At 43.1% G+C, this 22424-nt stretch overlaps 1 protein-coding gene and 2 long non-coding RNA genes across 5 annotated transcripts in view; 1 reads left to right on the top strand and 2 right to left on the bottom strand.

The window, feature by feature from the left end:
• Positions 1–22424, bottom strand: part of LOC106561231 (SH3 and multiple ankyrin repeat domains protein 3) — a 308236-nt gene that overhangs the window by 99958 nt on the left and 185854 nt on the right. For all 3 annotated transcript variants that reach the window (XR_014379094.1, XM_082957270.1, XM_082957271.1), the window contains exons 8-11: positions 10295–10372; positions 9365–9431; positions 8716–8951; positions 8380–8543 (exon numbers count right to left, since the gene is read on the bottom strand). Coding sequence is in view for 2 of the 3 variants with exons in the window: in XM_082957270.1 (XP_082813396.1) it covers positions 8380–8543; positions 8716–8951; positions 9365–9431; positions 10295–10372 (545 nt within the window). In the remaining variant the exon portion in view is untranslated. The remainder of the gene's footprint in view (positions 1–8379; positions 8544–8715; positions 8952–9364; positions 9432–10294; positions 10373–22424) is intronic.
• LOC145858632 (uncharacterized) lies at positions 16308–18083 on the top strand. The gene is made up of 3 exons (XR_014379093.1): positions 16308–16604; positions 16912–17116; positions 17787–18083. It is a non-coding gene; the product is annotated as an uncharacterized LOC145858632 (long non-coding RNA).
• Positions 18494–21949, bottom strand: LOC106561233 (uncharacterized). The gene is made up of 4 exons (XR_006759963.2): positions 20533–21949; positions 19419–19518; positions 18851–18906; positions 18494–18655 (listed from the first exon to the last, which is right to left on the bottom strand). It is a non-coding gene; the product is annotated as an uncharacterized LOC106561233 (long non-coding RNA).

The raw sequence follows: 22424 nt of genomic DNA, 5'->3' as shown, positions 1-22424 counted from the left end.
TTCTCTAAATCCTTCTCTCTGTTGTTCTTCCTCTTATTCCGTACCAGCAAACACAAAATCCTCCTGTCCCCCTTCCTCCACCCCTCCTTTCCTCTCCTCTCGGTTATCTCCGAGGCAGGAGAAGTAGTGTTAACGGTTAACAGTAACGGAATCGTTCCCGTCTCTGTCGCTCAGATCCGTCTGGCAGTCCCCTTGGGTCACACATATCCTGAGCTCCCACTCTGACCGAACAGCCCTCCAGAGAGTGGAAGAGATCCCCGCGTCTTTACAGCCTCCAGTGCTCCAGGCTGAGTTTCAGATCCCACCTACTCCCCTGGCTCTGGAGGTCTAGGTCCTGCCGTGGAGGAGAGGGAGAGAGGCTGGCTCTGCTCCCCGACCAAGACTCCTTCTCCTGGGAGTCCCTCTCCACTCCCCTCCACCCCTCACACACACGCGCCCGCTCACACACACTCACACACGCATACACACTGGCGACGACGCTGCTGCTAAGCCTGCTGCTGCTACCACTACTGCACTTGGCGTCTCCCCTCCCCTCTGACGGCTCACACACACTTACACAGCTCTCTCCGAGCATTCTACCCAACACACAAGCAGGCTGCCCCCTCCGTTACTGAGAACACTACACCTCCACTAGAACAACATACGCTAGCAACAGCTTGTCGCGAACACAGTGTGCCGACATACACAAATACGCCCCACAGCACCATTGATCTCCTCCTGCCTGTCTGCCTGTGTGCGTGCATGCGCCACTGGGGCAGGTTGGTGTGTGATGGGGTGGGGGTGGGGGGTAGGGGGGGTTGTTGCTGGCTTAATTGTTGCTGGCAATCTACCTCCTCTTGAATCGCCTTGAAACACCTTTTCTCTCTCCCCCTTTCTGCCCCATCTCTCTGTCTCTCTCTCTCTACCTTCCCTCCATTTCTCTGTCTCTCTCTCTCTACCTTCCCTCCATTTCTCTAAGGGAGGCGTCTGGTGAATTCTAATAGAGCCGAAGCAGAGGTTCTCCTGGTATTCATTCATCCCTACTGCTGCAGCTGTGTGTGTGTGTGTGTGTGTGAGCTCCACCCTGTATCATACTGCTACCTGTTTGTCTGTGTCCTCAACACTCACCCTCCAATCCTTCTTACAGCTGCGTTTCTCCTCCCTCCTTCTCTCCTTCTCTCCGCTTTATCTTTGGTCTTGCAAAATCATGGATACAGTGATTCATGAATCAATCTGTTTTTATCTTGCGTCTGTGTGTTTATGTGTGTTTGTCTGTGTGACTTTGTTTACATACGTGTGTACATTGTGGGTATCATGTGACATGTGTCTGTGTGAAAACCCCTCTATATCTACCCCTCCCCTCTCCCTTTCTCTCTTTCCCTTCTTCCTGTCTCTCCCTTTCTGTCTCTGTGTCGTATCAATCACTCGTAACCCTTTATTCATTCATTCTCCTCTCTCCATCTTTCCCGCTTCCTCGCTTCTCTCCCCTTTTCTCTCCCTCTCTCTCCCTCTACCCTTCTCACTCTCCTTCGAAGCAGCGGCTTGCTGACGGTTTTCCAATTACCTCGGGACTGAGCGGAGGGAGAGGAGGAGAGAGAGGAGAGAGAGAGTGGAGAGGAGAGGCTGGGGTGGCTGCCTGCCGCATGTTAATGACTGAGCCCAGGACACTGAATACAACACAGAGTAAAATGGAGTGGTGGAGGGGTGGAGGGAGGGAGGGCAGAGCAGAGCAGAGCAGAGCAGAGAGATGGAGGGAGAAAAGAGGAGAGAGAGAGACAGGTTGGGGATAATGGGAGGAAAAGCGAGGGAAAGGAGAGAGATGAAAGAAGAAGCTAAAGTGTGCAGGAGAGACAGGGGTACAGGCAGAATAAGATAAAGAGAGGGATGAGGCTAAAAGAGGACAGAACGGGCTGGGTAAACAAGGAAATAGAGCTGCTGCTATAACTTGGCTTCCACACCTAATTAAGCCAGTAGCTAAACGGATGTCCATTCACATTAATTTATTACAGGCAATTCAACTACATCGCTAAATGCTGCTGCAAGCTGGTCTGGACCATCCATGTTATACAAAAATGCACACACAAATCAAATCACATTTTATTTGTCACATGCTTCGTAAACAAAAGGTGTAGACTAACGTTGAAATGTTTACTTACACTCAGACTCACACTCAAACTGGGGGTTGGAACTGAAATTATTTTCCAATCATTTAGTTCTGAATAGAACCACTATTTCTTCCTTCTGTTCCAGCAAAATAAAGTTCCGAACCGGTTTGAACCCAACAAAAAGTACTGGTTTATATCGTTCTTTTCTGCGCGACATTAAATTACTTCACCAATCAGTGTGGATAGAGCAGCTTGCTGTGGAGTGGGTAAGTGATTTAATCTGTATCGAAAAGTCGTTAAGAGCAAATAGTATTTTGCTGTAACAGCATGGTTTAAACATAAAGAAAGACAAACACACACACACACACTGTGCTGCTAGAGACAGTGTAGGGCGTGAGATGCAACTGAAATTTTGCGGCTGAGGAAAGAGCGAGAGAGGATAGAGGATGAAGCTTGCCTTGACGCGCTGGGCATCTTGTTATGACATGCATTATCTGAATTAGGCCCACAGAACTATACCTACGGAGGAGAGGCTTCTATCTAGGAACTTTGAATGTCTTTGAATTTCCGAGTTGGTTTAAAGTTGGACCACAGCTAGCTAGCTAAAAAGCTTGTATGTGCAGATAAAAACATGTCTTACTTTTTTGTAGTTAAGAAATCCAATGAGAAACGTGATAACTATAGTATCATTAACTACCATTGAAAAAGTGAATCCATTCTTTTAAACATCTCTCCCTAATTTCTGAATCATCCTTGTAACGTCTTCAGTAGGCTACAGTAACCTATGCTTCAAAGGGGAGGAGCAGGTATCCTACAAACACACGCACACCCACTGGAAAAGATTTCCAGCTGGCAGGCAGACACTGGAATACGTTTCTGAGTGCTTTGCATATGCACTTTATTGCTATTTTTGTGGGACTAGAAAAAAAATGCCTGGAATGTAAAATAACGCTATTAACCGGTTCCCATGCTTTTAAAAAAACAATTCTGTTCTGGAACAATATAGATTACTTTTGTTTCCAGTTTGGGTTCTGTTCCTCAAGTAATTTTGTTATTTTCCAGGTTTCTTTTCTGTTCCCTGAACCGGTTCCAACCCTTGACACTCTCTCGCACGCACGCACGCACGCACACACACAAACACACGCACGCACGCACGTACGCACGCACGCACGCACCACACACACACACACACACACACACACACACACACACACACACACACACACACACACACACACACACAGAGAGAGAGAGAGAAACTCACACATACACACAGAGAAACACACACATACACACAGAGAAACACACACATTCACACAGAGAAACTCACACATACACACAGAGAAACACACACATACACACAGAGAAACACACACATTCACACAGAGAAACACACATTCACACAGAGAAACACACACATACACACAGAGAAACACACACATACACACAGAGAAACTCACACATACACACAGAGAAACACACACATACACACAGAGAAACTCACACATACACACAGAGAAACACACACATACACACAGAGAAACACACACATACACACAGAGAAACACACACATACACACAGAGAAACACACACATACACACAGAGAAACACACACATACACACAGAGAAACACACACATACACACAGAGAAACTCACACATACACACAGAGAAACACACACATACACAAAGAGAAACACACACATACACACAGAGAAACTCACACATACACACAGAGAAACACACACATACACACAGAGAAACTCACACATACACACAGAGAAACACACACATACACACAGAGAAACACACACATACACAAAGAGAAACACACACATACACACAGAGAAACTCACACATACACACAGAGAAACACACACATACACACAGAGAAACTCACACATACACACAGAGAAACACACACATACACACAGAGAAACACACACATACACACAGAGAAACTCACACATACACACAGAGAAACACACACATACACACAGAGAAACACACACATACACACAGAGAAACTCACACATACACACAGAGAAACTCACACATACACACAGAGAAACACACACATACACACAGAGAAACACACACATACACACAGAGAAACACACACATACACACAGAGAAACACACACATACACACAGAGAAACACACACATACACACAGAGAAACACACACATACACACAGAGAAACTCACACATACACACAGAGAAACACACACATACACACAGAGAAACTCACACATACACACAGAGAAACACACACATACACACAGAGAAACACACACATACACATAGAGAAACTCACACATACACACAGAGAAACACACACATACACACAGAGAAACTCACACATACACACAGTGCTGTAAAGGTACGTAGATGGTCTGACCTCTGTGGTGGCAGATCCTCTGATTGTTCCTTGCAGCTGGGCTGGAGTATGTGGGGGTTGGTGCTGGTGGTGTTTGTGTGTGTGTGTGTTGGTCCCTGTAGACTCTAGATTGATCTCCAACTGTCCTCCCCTTTAATGGCCTGTGTTTACACTGCCACAACGGCCCACCTATCTCTGTGTGTGTGTGTGTGTGTGTGTGTGTGTGTGTGTGTGTGTGTGTGTGTGTGTGTGTGTGTGTGTGTGTGTGTGTGTGTGTGTGTGTGTGTGTGTGTGTGTGTGTGTGTGTGTGTGTGTGTGTGTGTGTGTGTGTGTGTGTGTGTAAGAGGGGGTGAGGGACATGCAGGAACAACACTATTGATCTAAATTAACTGCAGGATGAATGACTGGCGCTTTAACCACCTTTTAGACACATTTATAAATACATTACTGTAAAACACACCTTCAGACACACCGTTTAAATAAATAAAATGAACAACTACAAGGCTCTCAGCCTTTTCTCTGTCCCTCCCTCACTCTCGACTTTGTTCCATCTCTCTTTCCTTCCATCTCTTCCTATATAACATGTTCCTTATTGTGCATGACAACATTCCCCTTTATCTTAGGACATTGCTTCTGTAACTGTGGTAACTGTCGACACAGGAGAAGATAATACATCTGGTGAACTTGATGACTAGTCAACAGTACAGCTGAAGTTTGTTCTACACACACACATGCACACACACGCACGCACACACACACACAGGCATGTGCGCACAATCACCCTTCTCGTGCAAATGGCACTCACACAAATAGGTTTCCCTCCATAAGGTTGGTTCATCCCATTATAAAATACAATCATAAGTATCATCATACTCTGCATCCTAATGACCAGCTCTTTCTCTCCATCTTTCTCTCTGCATAGCTGCACCTGAACAAAGATATTATACCATTGTTTTCTCTCTATCTCAGCACCTCTCTCTTCCTCATCACTGCATGCATGTGAATAGCCATGGTTATGACATTGTGTGGTAATCTATTGGTAAAAGAGAACATTAGAGTTGTGTTCAGGAGATCATTGTGTCTGTGAAAGCAGCTAGCTGCAGATGCTAAGCAGACACAACAACTCTAAAGCACATTGACACTGACTAAACCCCAAACAGATGGATCAATACCTCATGCAAACATCTACCTCAGATTAAAATGGAGAAATAAAAAACAAACTATTACATCATATCAGGTATCCACATTGACTATGTTATTGATACAAACCAACTAGCTCTAACAGTCTCACATCAGAATTAGACGTTCATGCATGTTTCTCAAATATTAAATGCAGAAGTTGCTGCAAATGTTACGTTTTGAAGTGTTTAAGGTTAAGTTTAGGCATTAACTCAGAATGGTAAGGTAAGGGTTAAGGTTTGGGATAGGCTGAAAACTAAAACCTCAAAAACAACTTTATATCCTGGATTCTAACATGCAACCTTTGTCACCAGAGGCAGATGCCTACACCCCTCCGCCATCCCTGTCCACAATGCCCCACTTACTTGAAGGTAACACCACTCAGTGTTGCCCCTAGTGGCCGGTTTCCATGTCATCTCCCGACATTCTCAGACATGAATGGACATCGAGTACTGACTTGTGTCACGGGTGACCTGGCTGTACAATTAACCGTATGTACAAAATATTTCGCTAACTTTTTTGAACCCTCTTTTATAATAAGGTTGACATTACAGATGTTATAAACAGTGACAACATCTTAGGATGACTGACAGTAGTGTTAAATGATACAGTGTCACGGTCATCAAATGAAGATAAAGTTGTTTGTGTTTTAATGTATGTACAACATAGATTTGTATCATTGCTGATTTATCTTAACCACTGAAATACAGCAGCCATTGATTATACAGGACTAAATGTCCTCCTGGGGAGAGTACATCTTATCTCACTAATGTGTGTGTGTGTGTGTGTGTGTGTGTGTGTGTGTGTGTGTGTGCGCACGTGCGTGCGTGCGTGCATCCAAACTGTGTCCCAAAGCGGGGGGATTAGCAGCCAAACAGCTCAATGCTGTCTGAACTGTGTCGCCTTTTGATGATGCAGACTATGATGCGTTCGGATCGATTCCGCCATGTCCTCCTTTAATGTGGATTCTCTAAGCTGGACTCAAGAGATTCTCTCTCTTTCTTCCCCTCTCTCTCTCTCTCTTTCCCTTTCTCTCTCACACACTTTCTCTCTATCCCGCTTTCGCTCTTTATTTCTTTCTCTCAGCCTTTTGGCAGCAGTAAGAAACCATGGATAATTTCACTCCAACAGCCCCTAGTGTGACTAATACAGGGAGAACGAGGGATGAGAGAGAGAGGGAGATAGATAGAGACAGAGGAGGGGGAGGAGAAAGAGGGAGGACAGGAAGTGACAGTGGATAAGGGATGAAAGAGAGGATGTGAGAAAGAGAGGGAAAGGTAAAAAGAAAGGTGAGAAAGAGAACGAAAGAAAATGAATAGGGGACAGATGGAGAAAGCAGAGGGAAACAGGAAAGGGGCCTATTACCTTACCAACCTCCAAGGAAATCATTGGTGTCATCTTGGTTTTCAATGGTATAGATAACTCACTCACATTGTGACATACAACCGTTTCATGCATCTAAATTCCAACCTTTTCCCAACCATTCCACCATTCCCAGATGCCCCCTGGCAAAAGTGTTGGCCTCCTTACAGCACCGCCCACTCTGGTGTGAGAGGAAGTGATGGCATGTTCCACAGGAAGTCGTTGTGTTGGCCGTAGGGGCGGGCCACTGCCCGGCCAAACTAATTTCCCACTTCCCTGGTACCCAGAATGCCCCTGGAGCTACCACCGGGTGGACAGACGGTCACAGAGCGAGAGATGGAGAGAGAGAGATGGAAAGATGGCGCAGGGAGGGGGACTGAGAGAGAGAGAGAGACCAGTAGTAGCCAACAAGAGGGAGGGAAAGGAGTAGTGAAGGAAGGAAAGAAGAAGGGAGGGAAACAAGGAAGGAGGGGTGAAGATTAGGTATAAACGTATCGCTAATGTTTTCCCTGCACCATGTCATTTGAGGACCATCTCTCTCTCTCTCAGATGTCCTCAGGCCTTTACTGTTGTGTCAATAACATCAGTAATTTCCAGACCTGTCACTTCTTACACAGATAAACATGACTAAATCCAGCAAAAAAATCAAAGAAAAGAACAGACAGGCATCTAGGACAGGACACATCAGGGAAATGACCTCTACCTCCCTCTATCTGTGCCTTTCTTTATCCCTCCTTCTGTACCTCCCTCAGTCTAACTACTACTGACACGGGAGTCTCAGTAAGCATCTCATATGTACTGAAAATTAAGGTAACTATACCTCTTTGTGGAGACCGTAGTACATTCAAACACAGGCAAGCTACACTACCTCTACCAACAGGGTGTCATGTTCAACACACTGATTCTGCTTTACTACTGTGGCCTTCTTGAAACAAAGGGAAGGGTGGGACGAAGAGAGAGAGAGAGAGGTCTGAGTAGCAGCATGTGTGACGGATGGAGTGAAGTGACAGTAGGGTATTACAAAGGGGCTATGGTCGTGTCTGTAATTCCCATGTCAGACATCAAACTGCTGCCGCTTCTGGAGAATAAGCACACACACACACACACACACACACACACACACTTGCAGAAACGCATACACACATGCAGTGTTCTATATGTGTTAATCATGTACTGAGTCAGTACGACTGACACATGATCACAATAAAATGGTTAGGAACCTCAGCATTAGTAATCTGCTCAATTTATCCCACACTGGAGAGACAATGACAAGGAGAAGAGAGGAGGAGCTTTCCTTTCAGATCAAACCCAGAACAGTTCATTGTCCCCCAAGGGAGCAGTATATTAAATATATGATTGATTGTCTGTCTCACCTGAGCCGTCCTCGAGGGACGTGTCCTAGAGGGTGTCCGTGTGTCTTCCTGATGCCCTGATCGCCCTCATGCAGATGACTGTGTAGTGAGGGAGAGCGGGAGTGGGAGGAGCGAGAGCTGCCTGTGCTCTGGAGACTGCTGTCTGGCATCTCTCCATGACGAGTCTGGAATATAACACACACACACAGTCACACACAGTCTGTTACACACACATCCCATAAATCTCTGTCACACATACGCAGGCAGGCACGCACTCCCATGCAAACACACACACACTCTGTCTCTGTCTCTCTCTCTCTCTGTCTCTCTCTCTCTGTCTCTCTCTGTGTCTCTCACCTCCCCCAGGCTGGCATGTTGTTGGTGTTGTCCCAGTGCAGGGAGGCTTCTCAGAGAGGGGACAGGAGACTGACCCTGTCGACCGTGACCCTGCCCCAGACCTTGACCCAGACCTTGACTGCTGTCCCCATTGAGGTTGTTGTCGCTAGCCGAGCGCAGCAGGGAGCGGGGCGAGGGCAGTCCTCCCACCAACACACGTCTACGGTTGGTGTAGGAGGGGGTCTCCCTGAAAGGCACTGGGAGAGGAACACACAACATGTTTCTGGCCTAATCAACATGACAATGTATGCCTTTATGCCTAAGGCACTGCCGAGGCTATTGAGTTAGGAAAACATCTCACTGCATTAAATTAGGAATCTGGTATATTCTTTCCTTTAAACACTAGATGGCAGACTATTCACACATAGCAGATTGACACCCAGTACACTGAATTACACAGAGCAAGTGCACATGATCAGGAATCATTACTGACTGGGTGATTACAGTGGCTACAGTCCGAGTGCTTCAGTCACTTTGCTGAGGGCTCTCTAACCCTCTGACACCACTATGGGAGATCAGTCAGGGTAATTCAGTCTAGATTCATTCATTAGAGTCCAGTGACCACCTACTGTTAGCCACATACCCATGGCATGTACTGTAGTCTACTCACCAACGTCTGACACTTTGTGGATCTTGATGATTTCAGCCAGATCAAAGTTTCCTGCTATAATGGCCACCTGGAGGAGGAGAGAGGGAGGAGAGAAGAGGGGATGGAAGGGGAGGAGAAGCACAAGTCAACTGTCCTTCTCATGGGGAGAGAACAGAACCCCGCTGAAAGCTGCTGTCTCAGATTCTGTCTGGAATAAACATTAGCCTCTGTTGTTTCAAGAAAACTTTTGGGAACCAATTATCAGACATATACTACATCGACTCTAAACTACAGCTAACAGGGGAACACATTCCATTCAAACCACATTCTCTCTCCCACCTTCCCTCCATCCTTCAATATCATCCTTTTCAGACTACATTTCCATCACAACTTCTATCTCACCCCTCTTAATTTGCATTACTCTATGGTTCCATCTCTCTCTCTTTCTCTCTCTTTCTCTCTCTCTCTCTCTCTCTCTGATTAATATTTCACACATCGGTATCCCTTCATTAAAAGGCTGATTTTAACAGATGTCTGACAGCAGTGTGTGTTTCTGATTTCTGGCACTGTGTGAGTGTGTGCATGTGAATGCGTGCACGTGTACATGTGAATGTGCTGGCGGTGTGTGGCGCCAGATAGCCCTGTGTACAAACAAATGAACATTGATGTATTGAGGAAATCTGTGTTAATGTCAATTTGTCACAAGCTTAATCACACAGCTTGCCACAGAGGCAGGCCAGAGTACAGAAACAGTGCTCAAGTGGAGTTGCCTTTATGTCATGTAGTTATCACAGAACAAATATAAATATATTGTTGGGCTTCCTTGACCTCCAAGAGTTGCAAAAACTTTTTCCATATTAAGTCACATAAAGTTGTCCTCATGGCATATGGTTACGGTATAACTAGAATGTAATGTCTGATAGAGGCCAGCTGAAGGATGGTGAGTCTCACCTGAAAGGCTGTCTGGCTGTTGTAGTTCTTGATCTCTTTATTCGCTCCCCGAAACAGTAAAACTCTGGTACAGCTATCCTGAAAGAGAAAGAGAGAGAATTGGATACTTTTGTTAGACAAGTTAGATCAGTTGTGAAATTTTGGTATTTTGGTTGCATATGGATGTTAAATTCATCAGAACACACACGAACAAGCACACATGCACAACCGTGCACGTGCACACACACACAGAAACACACACACACACACACCGAATATATATGAGGCTCCAGTGAGTGCCAGCTCTGTTCTCTAAATTGGTCCCAACAGAGCTGTCTGATAATTACACTGACCAGAGAGAGAGAGAAAGAGAGGCTCACTTCCTCTCTCCATTCATCCTTTAATGCTAGAGCCTTCCTCGTCCCTTCTCTCCCTCTCAGAAATGTCTTTCCATTACCCTCCTCTTCCCTCCTCTCTCCCTCCATTCATAGCCTACATAACATGTATGTTGCTGGGTGAATGTGTGTGTAATTAGGCTATATCATTGGGGCTGTGTGTACATGTATAGTCCTCTCCCTCTCTCAGGAGTGGTCTGTGGGTTAAGGGGAAGGGCGATGTGTTTGCAGGGTATGAATAGAATTAACAGCGCTATGATTGACCTTAACCAAACTTGTGGCTGCTCTCTTCCTGGAGCCTTTTGAGTCATACTGTATATACACTCACAGGAACGCACATTTCTGTTCATATTACACTGATCTCATAGGAACCTTTTGAGTTTATTGGGTGTTTTTTTAAGGTAAGCAGAGAGACATGAGGAATCCACACATCTTTGTTTAACTAACCAGGCAGTTCAATAATGCAGTGCCTTTCCTATAATAGCTCTATAATCACTTCATGCTAATGCTAGCAACCCTTCCGGCTGTTAGCTTAGCTAATCACTAGACGCTTGTACAGTAATCTCTCTCTCTCTCTCTCTCTCTCAATTTTCAATTCAATTCAAATGTGCTTTATTGGCATTGGAAACATACTCTATGTTTACATTTCCAAAGCAAATGAAAAACAACAAACTGTAAAAAAACTATCAGAAATGAACAGTAAACATTACACTCACAAAATGTTCAAGGGAATAAAGGCATTTTAAATGTCATGTTATTGGCTATGTACAGTGTTTTAACAATGTGCAAATAGCTGAAGTATGAATGGCAAGAGAAAATAAATAAATAAACAGATAAATATAGGTTGTATTTACAATGGTGTTTGTGCTCCACTGGTTGTCCTTTTCTTGTGACAACAGGCCACACATCTTGTTGCTGTGACTGCACACTGCCACACTTCGCCTAACAGATATGGGAGTTTGTCAATATTTGGCATGTTTCTAAATTCTTTGTGGGTCTGTGTGAAATATGTGTCGCTTATATGGTCATACAATTAGCAGGAGGATAGGAAGTGCAGCTCAGTTTCCACCTCGTTTTGTGGGCACTGGGTACATAGCCTGTCTTCTCTCGAGACCCAGGTCTGCCTATGGCGGCCTCTATCGATAGCAAGGCTATGCTTACTCTGTACATAGTCAAGAATTTCCTTCATTTTGTGTCAGTCACAGTGGTCAGGTATTTTGCCACTGCATACTTTCTGTTTAGGGCCAGATTCCAGTTTACTCTGTTTTTTGGTTGAATCTTTCTAATGTGTCAAATAATTATCTTGTTGTTTTCTCACGATTTGGTTGGGTCCAATTGTGTTGCTGTCCTGGGGCTCTGTGGGGTCTGTTTGTGTTTGTGAACTGAGCCCCAAAACCAGCTGGCAAATTAGCGGGTATCGGCCAAACGCTGCTCTGTATGCATTATTTGGGGTTTTATGTTGTACACAGAGGATATTTTTTCAGAATTCTGCATGCAGAGTCTCAATTGGGTGTTTGTCCCATTTTGTGAATTATTGGTTGGTGAGTGGACCCCTAACTTCACAACTACAGAGGGTAATGGGTTCTATAACTGATTGAAATATTTTTTACCAGATTCTAACTGTCAAATGTTATGTTCATTTTGATGGCGTAGAAGGCCCTTCTTGCCTTAACTCTCAGATCGTTCACAGCTTTGTGGAAGTTACCTGTGGGTTTGATGTTAAGCCGGGGTAGGTATCGTTTTTTGTGTGCTACAGGGCAACAGTGTCTAGATTGAATTTGTATTCGTGGTCCTGGCAACTGGACCTTTTTTGGAACACCATTATTTTTGTTTTACTAAGATTCTCTGTCAAGACCCAGGTGTGACAGAATCTGTGCAGAAGATCTAGGTGCTGCTGTAGGCCGTCCTTGGTTGGGGACAGGAGCAACAGATTATGGAAAAGATGGCGCCGGAGGGTAGGGCTGCCGTCTTATTGGCTCTTAACCAACCATGCTATTTTGTTTGTCTATTCGCATTGTTCGTAACTTGTTTTGAACATAATGTTGCTGCTACCGTCTCTTATGACTGAAAAGAGCTTATGGACATCAGAACTGGTATTATTCCCCTCAAGTTGGACGAGGAGTTCTTCTTCAATGAGTCGGATGCGAGCGATATACTACAGATGCCCGACCAGGCCCAGATCCCCTTGATTTGCTGGAAAAGGAAAGGTAGGTTTCACGGAAAGAGATCGGGATGCCTTGTGAGGATCAGGCAACGAGTGGCTAATCTGCCCTTGCCTTCCAGTCTGCTAGTTAACGTTCAATCGCTGGAAAATAAATGGGACGAACTGAAAGCACGTATATCCTACGAACGGGACATTAAAAACTGTAATATCTTACGTGACTGAACGACGACATTAAGAACATACAGCTATACACTCTATCAACAGAACAGCAGCCTCTGGTAAGACACGGGCAGGGGCCTATGAACTTATGTAAACAACAGCTGGTGCACGATATCTAAGGAACTCTCAAGGTTTTGCTCGCCTGAGGTAGAGCGTCTCATGATAAGCTGTAGACCACAATATCTATCTATAGAGTTTTCATCTGTATTTTTTGTAGCTGTCTACATACCATTACAGACTGAGGCTGGCACTAAAACCACACTCAATGAGTTGTAGTCCACCATAAGCAAACACTCAACCAGAGGCGGCGCTCCTAGTGGCCGGGGACTTTAATGCAGGGAATCTTAATTCAGTTTTATAAAATTTCTAACAGCATGTTAAATGTGCAACCAGAGGGAAAAAAAATTCTAGACCACTTTTACTCCACACACAGACAGGTGTACAAAGCTCTCCCTCGCCCTCCATTTGGCAAATCTGACCATAACTCTATCCTTTTGATTCCTGCTTACAAGATAAAATTAAAGCAGGAAGCACCAGTGACTCGGTCTATAAAAAAGTGGTCAGATGAAGCAGATGCTAAACTACAGGACTGTTTTGCTAGCACAGACTGGAATATGTTCCGGGATTCTTCCGATGGCATTGAGGAGTACACCACAACAGTCACTGGTTATATCAATAAGTGCATCAAGGACGTCGTCCCGACCAATTCTATTAACCAAACACTTGTTTTTGTTTGTGTACATTGGTTTTATGATGACATATGTTTTTACCCTAACACCGCTTTCCATCCATTTATATAGCAGGCCCTCATGCCAAATTGAGTCAAAAGCATTTTTTGAGATCACTAAATCATGAGAAGACTTTGTTTTTGTTTTGTTTTGTTTGCCATTTAGGTTGTGCATGGTGTACACGTGGTCTGTTGTATGGTAATTTGGTAAAAACACAATTTCACATTTGCATAAGCCATATTTTTCACTGAGGAAATGTAGGAGTCTGCCGTTAATGATAATGCAGAGGATTTTACAGAGGTTGCTGTTGACGCATATTCCACTGTAGTTATTGGGGTCGAATTTGTCTCTACTTTTGTGGATTGGGATGATCAGGCCTTGGTTACAAATATTGGGGAAGATGCCACATCTGAGGATAATGTTAAAGAGTTTAAGTATAGCCAATTTTAAATTGTCCATATATTTTATCATTTAGTTTAGGAAATAATCAACATCCCAGGGTGTTTGGTTGGAGAGTTTGCATTTTGTCCTGTAGTTCATTAAATGTAATTGGAGACTCCAGTGGGTTCTGGTAGTCTAATAATAGTTGATTCTAAGATTTGTAATTGATTGTGTATATGTGTTTGCTGTTTGCTTGTTGTTAAATGGCCAAAAAGATTGGAGATAGATAACTCTTCGTGTTGTTGTTTTGTTTAGTGTGTTCTAATTTTCCCAGAAGGGGTTTGATTCTATGGATTCTTCCATTACATTCAGCTGATTTCTGACATGCTGTTCCTTCTTTTTCCTTAGTGTATTTCTGTCCTGTTTGACCATTTGTCATCATTGTTCATTTTATTTTGGTTGTCTGCTTGACATTTTTAGATTTGATAGGGAAGCTGAAAGATCAAATATACTTTAGGCTTTCTACTGCCAGATTTACACCTTCACTATTGCAGTGAAACATTTTGTCCAGGACGTTCTCTAAAAAGGATTGAATTTGGTGTTTGCCAATAGTTTTTGGTATGTTTGTACACAACACTCCTTCCACCTATAGCATTTCTTAATAGTAAGCAGTTTATCCTGCTTTTTTTCTTCTCTGTTCAAGTACACTGTGATTTTGCTGTGATCCGATAGGGGTGTCAGTGGGCTGATTGAACGCTCTGAGAGACTCTGGGTTGAGTTCGGACATAAAGTAGTCTACAGTACTCTCTCTCTCATGTTGTAAAGCTGCTGTATAGCGTAGCATGGGGGTGGCCTCTTTTAAAGGCATTTAAATGTCTTTATTTTTACTTTACACTTAAAGGTGAGGAGCAAACTGTAGCTAATGACCCCATTAAGTCTCTGACAGTGAATTAGCTAGGGCGGTTAATGCACATAGAGGTGGGCTGTGTGTGTGTGTGTGTGTGTGTGTGTGTGTGTGTGTGTGTGTGTGTGTGTGTGTGTGTGTGTGTGTGTGTGTGTGTGTGTGTGTGTGTGTGTGTGTGTGTGTGTGTGTGTGTGTGTGTTTGTGTTTTGTTCTCCCTAAGGCAGGAGTCCCTAGCAGTAGGAGGATAATCTACTGGGAATGAGAAAGTATCCATTAAAGAGAGGGAGGCTGACAGGGGTGAGACATGAGAGACAGGGGGTGATAAAGCAGGAACAGGGAGAGAGAGATGAGTGGAAAAACAGAGAGAAGGGAATTATGGGATGGAGAGAAAGAGAGGCAGTGGTTGTTCAGTCTGTGTATGTGTGTGTGCATGCTCTTTTTATTTGGAATGGGGAGATGAATGGCAGTAGAAAACCCATGCATCAACTGCTGCCTCTCAACTTACAACAACACACACATACAGTATACACACATATACACTCACTCACACACACACACACACACACACACACACACACACACACACACACACACACACACACACACACACACACACACACACACACACACACACACACACACACACACACAAATGCACAAACGCTCCAGGAGACCAATTATAGAGAGGGACATCTGTCTCCCTGCTTGCAGCCATAGTGATATTACAGGAAACCATTAAGAATCGAGCAGACTTCCTCTCCACGTTTCTTTACCATGATATACACTGAACATCAGCAGGTCAACTCCAGGGGAGTAGAGTTCCCCAAAAGTACCGTCGCTAAAAGCAATCTAAAAGCTCTGCATTTTACTAGATGGATGAATCATTCAGGAGACTGAGTTTTAAATACAGAATTCAACAGCTTTATAGAGGGTTCCATTATCAAAAGAATGTAAGATACAATCACATTTCCAATCTGTTCCCTCTCCATGTCTTGTCTGACAGGTGCCTGATTCCACCTGGGCTCCTGGATAATAATGATGACAGAACCAGTTTGTATTTTGAATTTCGTTGTCTCACATTGAGATTCGTGGTTGGAAGTAAGATTTGCAAACGTGTTTAATTTCGCAAGCTTGTATCATGATGTGTGAAAAAGTTAACAACGGTCGCAAACTTGTAACTTCACATTTTAATACATTCAATAAGATTTGCAAGCATAATTTATTTTATAAGTCCACGCTCGGGTTCTGTCACTTTTGTCACACTACCAAGAGAGTCATAAGATTGTAGAAAGTTTTGTACATTTGTAGAAAGAGATTCGCGAGTAATGAATACTGGTTTGAGCAGCAATAGGGGCAGGACCTTTTTTACTCCTGACCAATCAGCCAAAACCACAGCCGCCTAATTGCTGCAACCATTGGCTGGATTGTTCCATCAATCAAATCTCAGAAAATAGCTTGAAGAGGAGAAGTCATTTTTTACAAAGTAACATTATTAACGTTACTCGGCCTAAAGTACTAGAATAAAACAGTCTACTTGAAGGTAATCATCTCTTTCATATGTGCACATACATGTTTTGTGAAAAGGCATGACAGTAATTTGTTTATCATGTGAAATATAAGTGGTACATTTCAGAGAAAATCTATTGACTGCAGCTAAGTTAACTTTAGCTAGCTAGCTTCTGAAATTCATCCTAGCTTTACTATCAACTGGCTAACGTTAGATTTATCAGGCAGCTTTAGATGCTAGGGGAAAACAAATATATTTGCTAGTTAACTATCTGATTGATAAAGTTGATTTGAATACCATTATATATTTTAATGTTTTATTTTAACCTTTATTTAACTAGGCAAGCCAGTTATTTACAATGATGGCCTACCCCGGCCAAACCCGGACGACGCTGGGCCAATTGTGCACCGCCCTATGGGACTCCCAATCAAGGCCGGATGTGATACAGCCTGGAATCGAACCAGTGACGCCTCTTGCACTGAGATTATAAACTGGGTGGTTCGAGCCCTGAATGCTGATTGGCTGAAAGCCATGGTATACCATGGGTATGACAAAACATTTATTTTTACTGTTATAATTACATTGGTAACCAGTTTATAATAGCAATAAGGCACCTCAGGGGTTTGTAATATATGGCCAATATACCACAGCTAAGGGCTGTGTCCTAGCACTCTGCCTTGTGTCATGCCTAAGAACATCCCTTAGCCGTGGTATATTGTCCATATACCACACCCCCTCTGGCCTTATTGCTTAATTATATAGCTGTCAACATGTAGCTAGCTAACGTTAGCTAAGTTAAATGAAACTGCTATGGGAAAAATTCTCAACATCATCAATGTAGCTAATAATGTTAGGTTTCTAGAAAAAAATAATATATATATATATATATATATATATATATAGCAAATATATATATATATATATATATATATATATATATATATATATATATATATATATATATATATATATATTTGCTAGCTATATTTTAAAGACTTGTTATTGACTTTTGAAAACTTAATTGCACTGCCTGTTTATTGATTAATTGGTGACTGGAATATGCCCCTCCTGCAAATAGGCTGTATTGTTTTGGTATAATTTGGCTGAGTAGACTTGTGCACATTTACATTAGTGCTTTTAATTTAGCCAAGTTAAACAAATTACTGACTGACTAGGTTTATTGTTATTCATATTTTTGTGGTTATTGCATTTCAGGTGGAGAGGGAGTAAGATTACTAGAAAGCAGAAATGCTGCCAGACAACCACAGGGGCCTAGAGGTATTACAGTCAATGCTCATGAACTTTATTGTATGTGAATTGCCCATTTATATCAATAACAAAATGGTTGGATTGTTTAGCAACATGTGCAGTAAATGCTAACACGGCTTTAGTGATGAAAGGTACATAATGTATTTATTGTCATCTCCCAATCAGGCCTCTGCATGCTGTGGCATGGGCCTGGATGGTGACATCTGCTTCCAGATGCCTGACTGAATTCTAGGGCCTTCAGTGGTACCTTACCTGACACTCCAGCAAGAGTCTCCTTATCAGTGTCTCGTAGCCATTTAACACATCAACATGTATCTTATGTTACCACTCATTCATACAAATTGCTACAGACACAAGAGCAGACTTATATTCACTTGTCTATTTGTCCTATTCTTCAGGTTTGTCTGGGATATATATTGTAGTTGGTACACCTGTGTGATGTCTTATATACATGAATCAAAATGTATTCACCCTGGACATGAGAATTGCATTGATTTCAGACCTTTTGGAGTCATAAGCACCAGGTGTTTTCTTGATGGAGAAAGTCTGCATGTTGTTTGATGTTTAAGTTAGCATAGTAGTTAGTAAAAATGTGAAAAACAGGCTATGAAAAATGTATCGTTTCGCTACAACTTTTAAAAAACAAACATGAGTAGTTTATACAAAACTTTATTCCGTTTGGTGATCATCCACCAAATTTGTTCATTGTCCTTGAGAGTTGCATCCTTCCTCAGGGAACTGTCTGCTGATAGGTGGTAACAGGTGGGAAGGTTTTTTATGTGCTGCTCTAGAGTTCCATGGCCCAGCAGACTCACCTGGGGATAGGGGGATGGACGCGTTAGTTTGTCTGGAGACTTATAGTGAGAGGAAATAGCATGAGTTTTGGAGTGAGTACAGAAAATCCAACCAATGGCCCTGGATAATATGCTACATGTCATCACACAGACACTCAGCCATAGTGAATGAGGTTTACATAGTGCATAAAGTATATTACCACCAGCAGAGCTCACTTATCTGTTTTGGAGAGATCTCCGGTAGTTAGTCAGAAGGCTCTGGAATATTCTCTCTGTAACACATGTAGAGAGATTAATAGAGGTACTGAATGCAATTGAAAGAGGTACTGAATCCATTGTTGATTATTGAGGACTATAGGTGTGCCTTCCAGTCAGACATGGATGCGTAAAAGACATAGCAACTCAATGGCTTTCAAAGGGAAGTGTGTGTTGGGGGAGAGGGTTGTGTTGGCCTGTACTTCAGAAAACATGCAAAGACTATCCTTCAACCAATTAAAAATGTGGAACAGTGTTTTTCCTGACCAAACAGCTATGCTGGACATATATTTTGGTTTGAAGGTATTCTTACTCTGTGGTTCAAGTTGAATCTTCATGTCTAACTTCACTCTCACTCCCCCTAAGCCCTCACCCCTGACCTCCCATTGGCCCAGGGCCTCCTGCCAAATCCTCTAATAAATCTCTATGACAGTGAGTTACTCCAGGAGTAGACAGGTTTATGGTGCATAGGGTTTCTCCACTATGAGTGGAGTATTATATATATTTAAATAAAAAATGCATTACTTACTGACACTGACATGGAGTGCTCCATGTTCCTGCCTGTAGCAGGCCTCAACGTGGATGTATGGACATTTCCTGCCAACTCCTGCCTTGGACTACGGTTGTATCTACAGTGCATTCGGAAATTATTCAGAACCCTTGACTTTTTAAACATTTTGTTACGTTACAGCCTTATTTTAAAATGGATTAAATGAAACATTTTCCTTAGCAATCTACACACAATACCCCATATTGACAAAGCGAAAACAGGTTGTTTGACATTTTAGCAAATGTATTAAAAATAAAACACAGTAAAACTTTATATACATAAGTATTCAGAGCCTTTGCCACTCTTCAGCCACTCTTCAGTAAAAGGCACATGACAGCCCGCTTGAAGTTTGCCAAAAAGCACCTAAATACTCTCCAGACCATGAGAAACAAGATTCTCTGGTCTGATGAAACCAAGATTGAACTCTTTGGCCTGAATGCCAAGGGTCACGTGTGGAGGAAACCTGGCACCATCTTTACGGTGAAGCATGTCGGTGGCGGCATCATGCTGTGGGGATGTTTTTCAGCGGCAGGGACTAGGAAACAAGTCAGGATCGAAGGAAAGATGAACGGAGCAAAGTACAGAGAGATCCTTGATGAAAACCAACTTCAAAGCACTCAGGACCTCAGACTGGGGCGAAGGTTCACCTTCCAACAGGACAACAACCCTAAGTACACAGCCAAGACATTGCAGGAGTGGCTTCGGGACAAGTCTCTGAATGTCCTTGAGTGGCCCAGCCAGAGCCTGGACTTGAACCCGATCGAACATCTCTGGAGAGAACTGAAACTAGCTGTGCAGCAAAGCTGACAGAGCTTGAGAGCATCTGCCGAGAAGAATGGGAGAAACCCAAGAAGACTCGATGCTGTAATCACTGCAAAAGGTGTTTCAACAAAGTACTGAGAGAAGGTTTTGAATACTTATATAAATGTCATATTTCAGTTCGTTTTTATTTTTTTTATTCGAAAAAAATTCTAAAAATCTGTTTTGCTTTGTCTTCATGGAGTATTGTGTGTAGATTGATAAGGGAAAAAAGCAATTTAATCAATTTTAGAATAAGTAACAAAATGTGGAAAAGGTCAAGGGGTCTGAATACCTTCCGAAGGCCCATATCTCTGTCAGGGTCCTGGAAATCAGATGACAAACCTGCATAGATTAACAAAATTACATGGTACCTGTATTAAGTAAGTTGAAGTCATGATAGCCACAGGTTTTTGTTACAGTACTTCACTAACACCTCATTCAACTACTGTGATCTGAAATTGGAGAACAAAATTTAACACAGTTCAGTCCCCTGGGACAGAAAATCACCCACGTCTGTATTATTGAATGAGCTTCCCAAGTTACATGCTTACAATTCTGCATTATAGGGAATAACATGTGTGGATCTAGTTATATCAATTGTTGTGAATAAACTCCAACAACAAGTTTAAATTTAGCTAGCTAGCTAGCAAATGGCATTTATCTCAACTTTATCAATCAGATGGTTAAGTAGCAAATATTATATTTGTTTCCCCTTGCATCTAAAGCTGCCTGATGAAGCTAGCCAGTTGATAGTAAAGCTAGTTAAGTACAGTAGCTAACATTAGCTGCTGTCAATTTCGTCTGATATGTACCATTATATTTGACATGTTAAACTACTGTCATGCCTTTAATCCCAAAAATGGATGTACACATATAAAATAGATGATTACCTTCAAGTAGTTTTATTCTAGTACTTTGCACGGAGAAGTAATGTCGAGGTGACTAGTATGGGCCGTCTCCCTGACGGACCTACTAGCTTCATTCACGCGAGGGTAGTCTTTGCTTGTGGATCTTCTGACACATTTCAGTTGAATGCATTTAGTTGTACAACTGACTAGAATCCCCCTTTCCCTTTCCCTTCCCTTCCCTTTCTCTTTACCTCACAGGGTGGGTCAACTCCCACTGCACGTTTTATGCCTGGATTATCCCGCTGAATGAGCCTCTTTCCCGGTGAGGCGACTTCCCTGTTTTTTCCTACCCTGAGCTGAGCTAGCAGTGGAGCCCTGAGCTCCACTTTATCAACCGGGTCACCCCTCTTGGTCTATCCCTGCTTGCCACAGAGGTTAGCTCACTCCTTCCTACTGATCACACTTCAGGGGTAGGTTGTGACACGGTATACTACACGTCAGTGGGGGCTATTTTTGTGTACAACACCAACAAGCAATCCATTGTTTATTCATAGTTCGCTCTGTACCATTTTACTACGTGGTGTGGCTCTTACTGTGTGATTTCTCACAGTTCACGCAAGACACGTTCCAAGACGGGGTTAAACTATTTATTATAAGTGCGCCAAAATCTCATAAACTCCTGGTCCTCCCTATCTAATTGACCGGGTATAGGGTTTCAGTTCAAATTAATTAATAAAGATGAACACTTAACTGAAAGCAGTGGTTCAGCATTTTATCTCGGTAGAAGACAAACTATAGACACCCAGTGCTCCTTTAGCGTGCTTTTACATAGTTACCCTCAAGCTCCCCTTTGTTTTCCTACTCGAGCCCACAATATGGTTTGGCCACGGGCCTCCAATAGGCCCACCCACTGGGGAGCCAGGCCAATCCAATCAAAATGAGTTTTCCCCACAAAAGGGCTTTAATACAGACAGAAATGGTCCTCAGTTTCATCAGCTGTCCGGGCGGCTGGTCTCCGACAATCCCGCAGGGGAAGAAGCCGGATGTGGAGGTCCTGGGCTGGCGTGGTTACACGAGGTCTGCGATTGTGAGGCCGGGTTGGACGTAACACCAAATTCTCTAAAACAATGCCGGACGCGGCTAACAGTAAAGAAATTAACACTGCATTCAGCATGCCAATTAATGGACTGCAATCAGCATGCCAATTGCACACTTGAGACATCTGTGGCATTGTGTTGTGTGATCAAACTGCACATTTTAAAGTGGCCATTTTTCCCCTGCACAAGGTGCACCTATGTAATGCTGTTTATTCAGCTTCTTGATATGCCACACCTGT

Source organism: Salmo salar, chromosome 10 (genome assembly GCF_965601325.2).
Source record: "Salmo salar chromosome 10, fSalSal1, whole genome shotgun sequence".
NCBI lineage: Eukaryota > Metazoa > Chordata > Actinopteri > Salmoniformes > Salmonidae > Salmo > Salmo salar.
The sequence above is the reverse complement of the archived record's forward strand: the minus strand, read 5'-3'. Positions and strand labels throughout refer to the sequence as shown.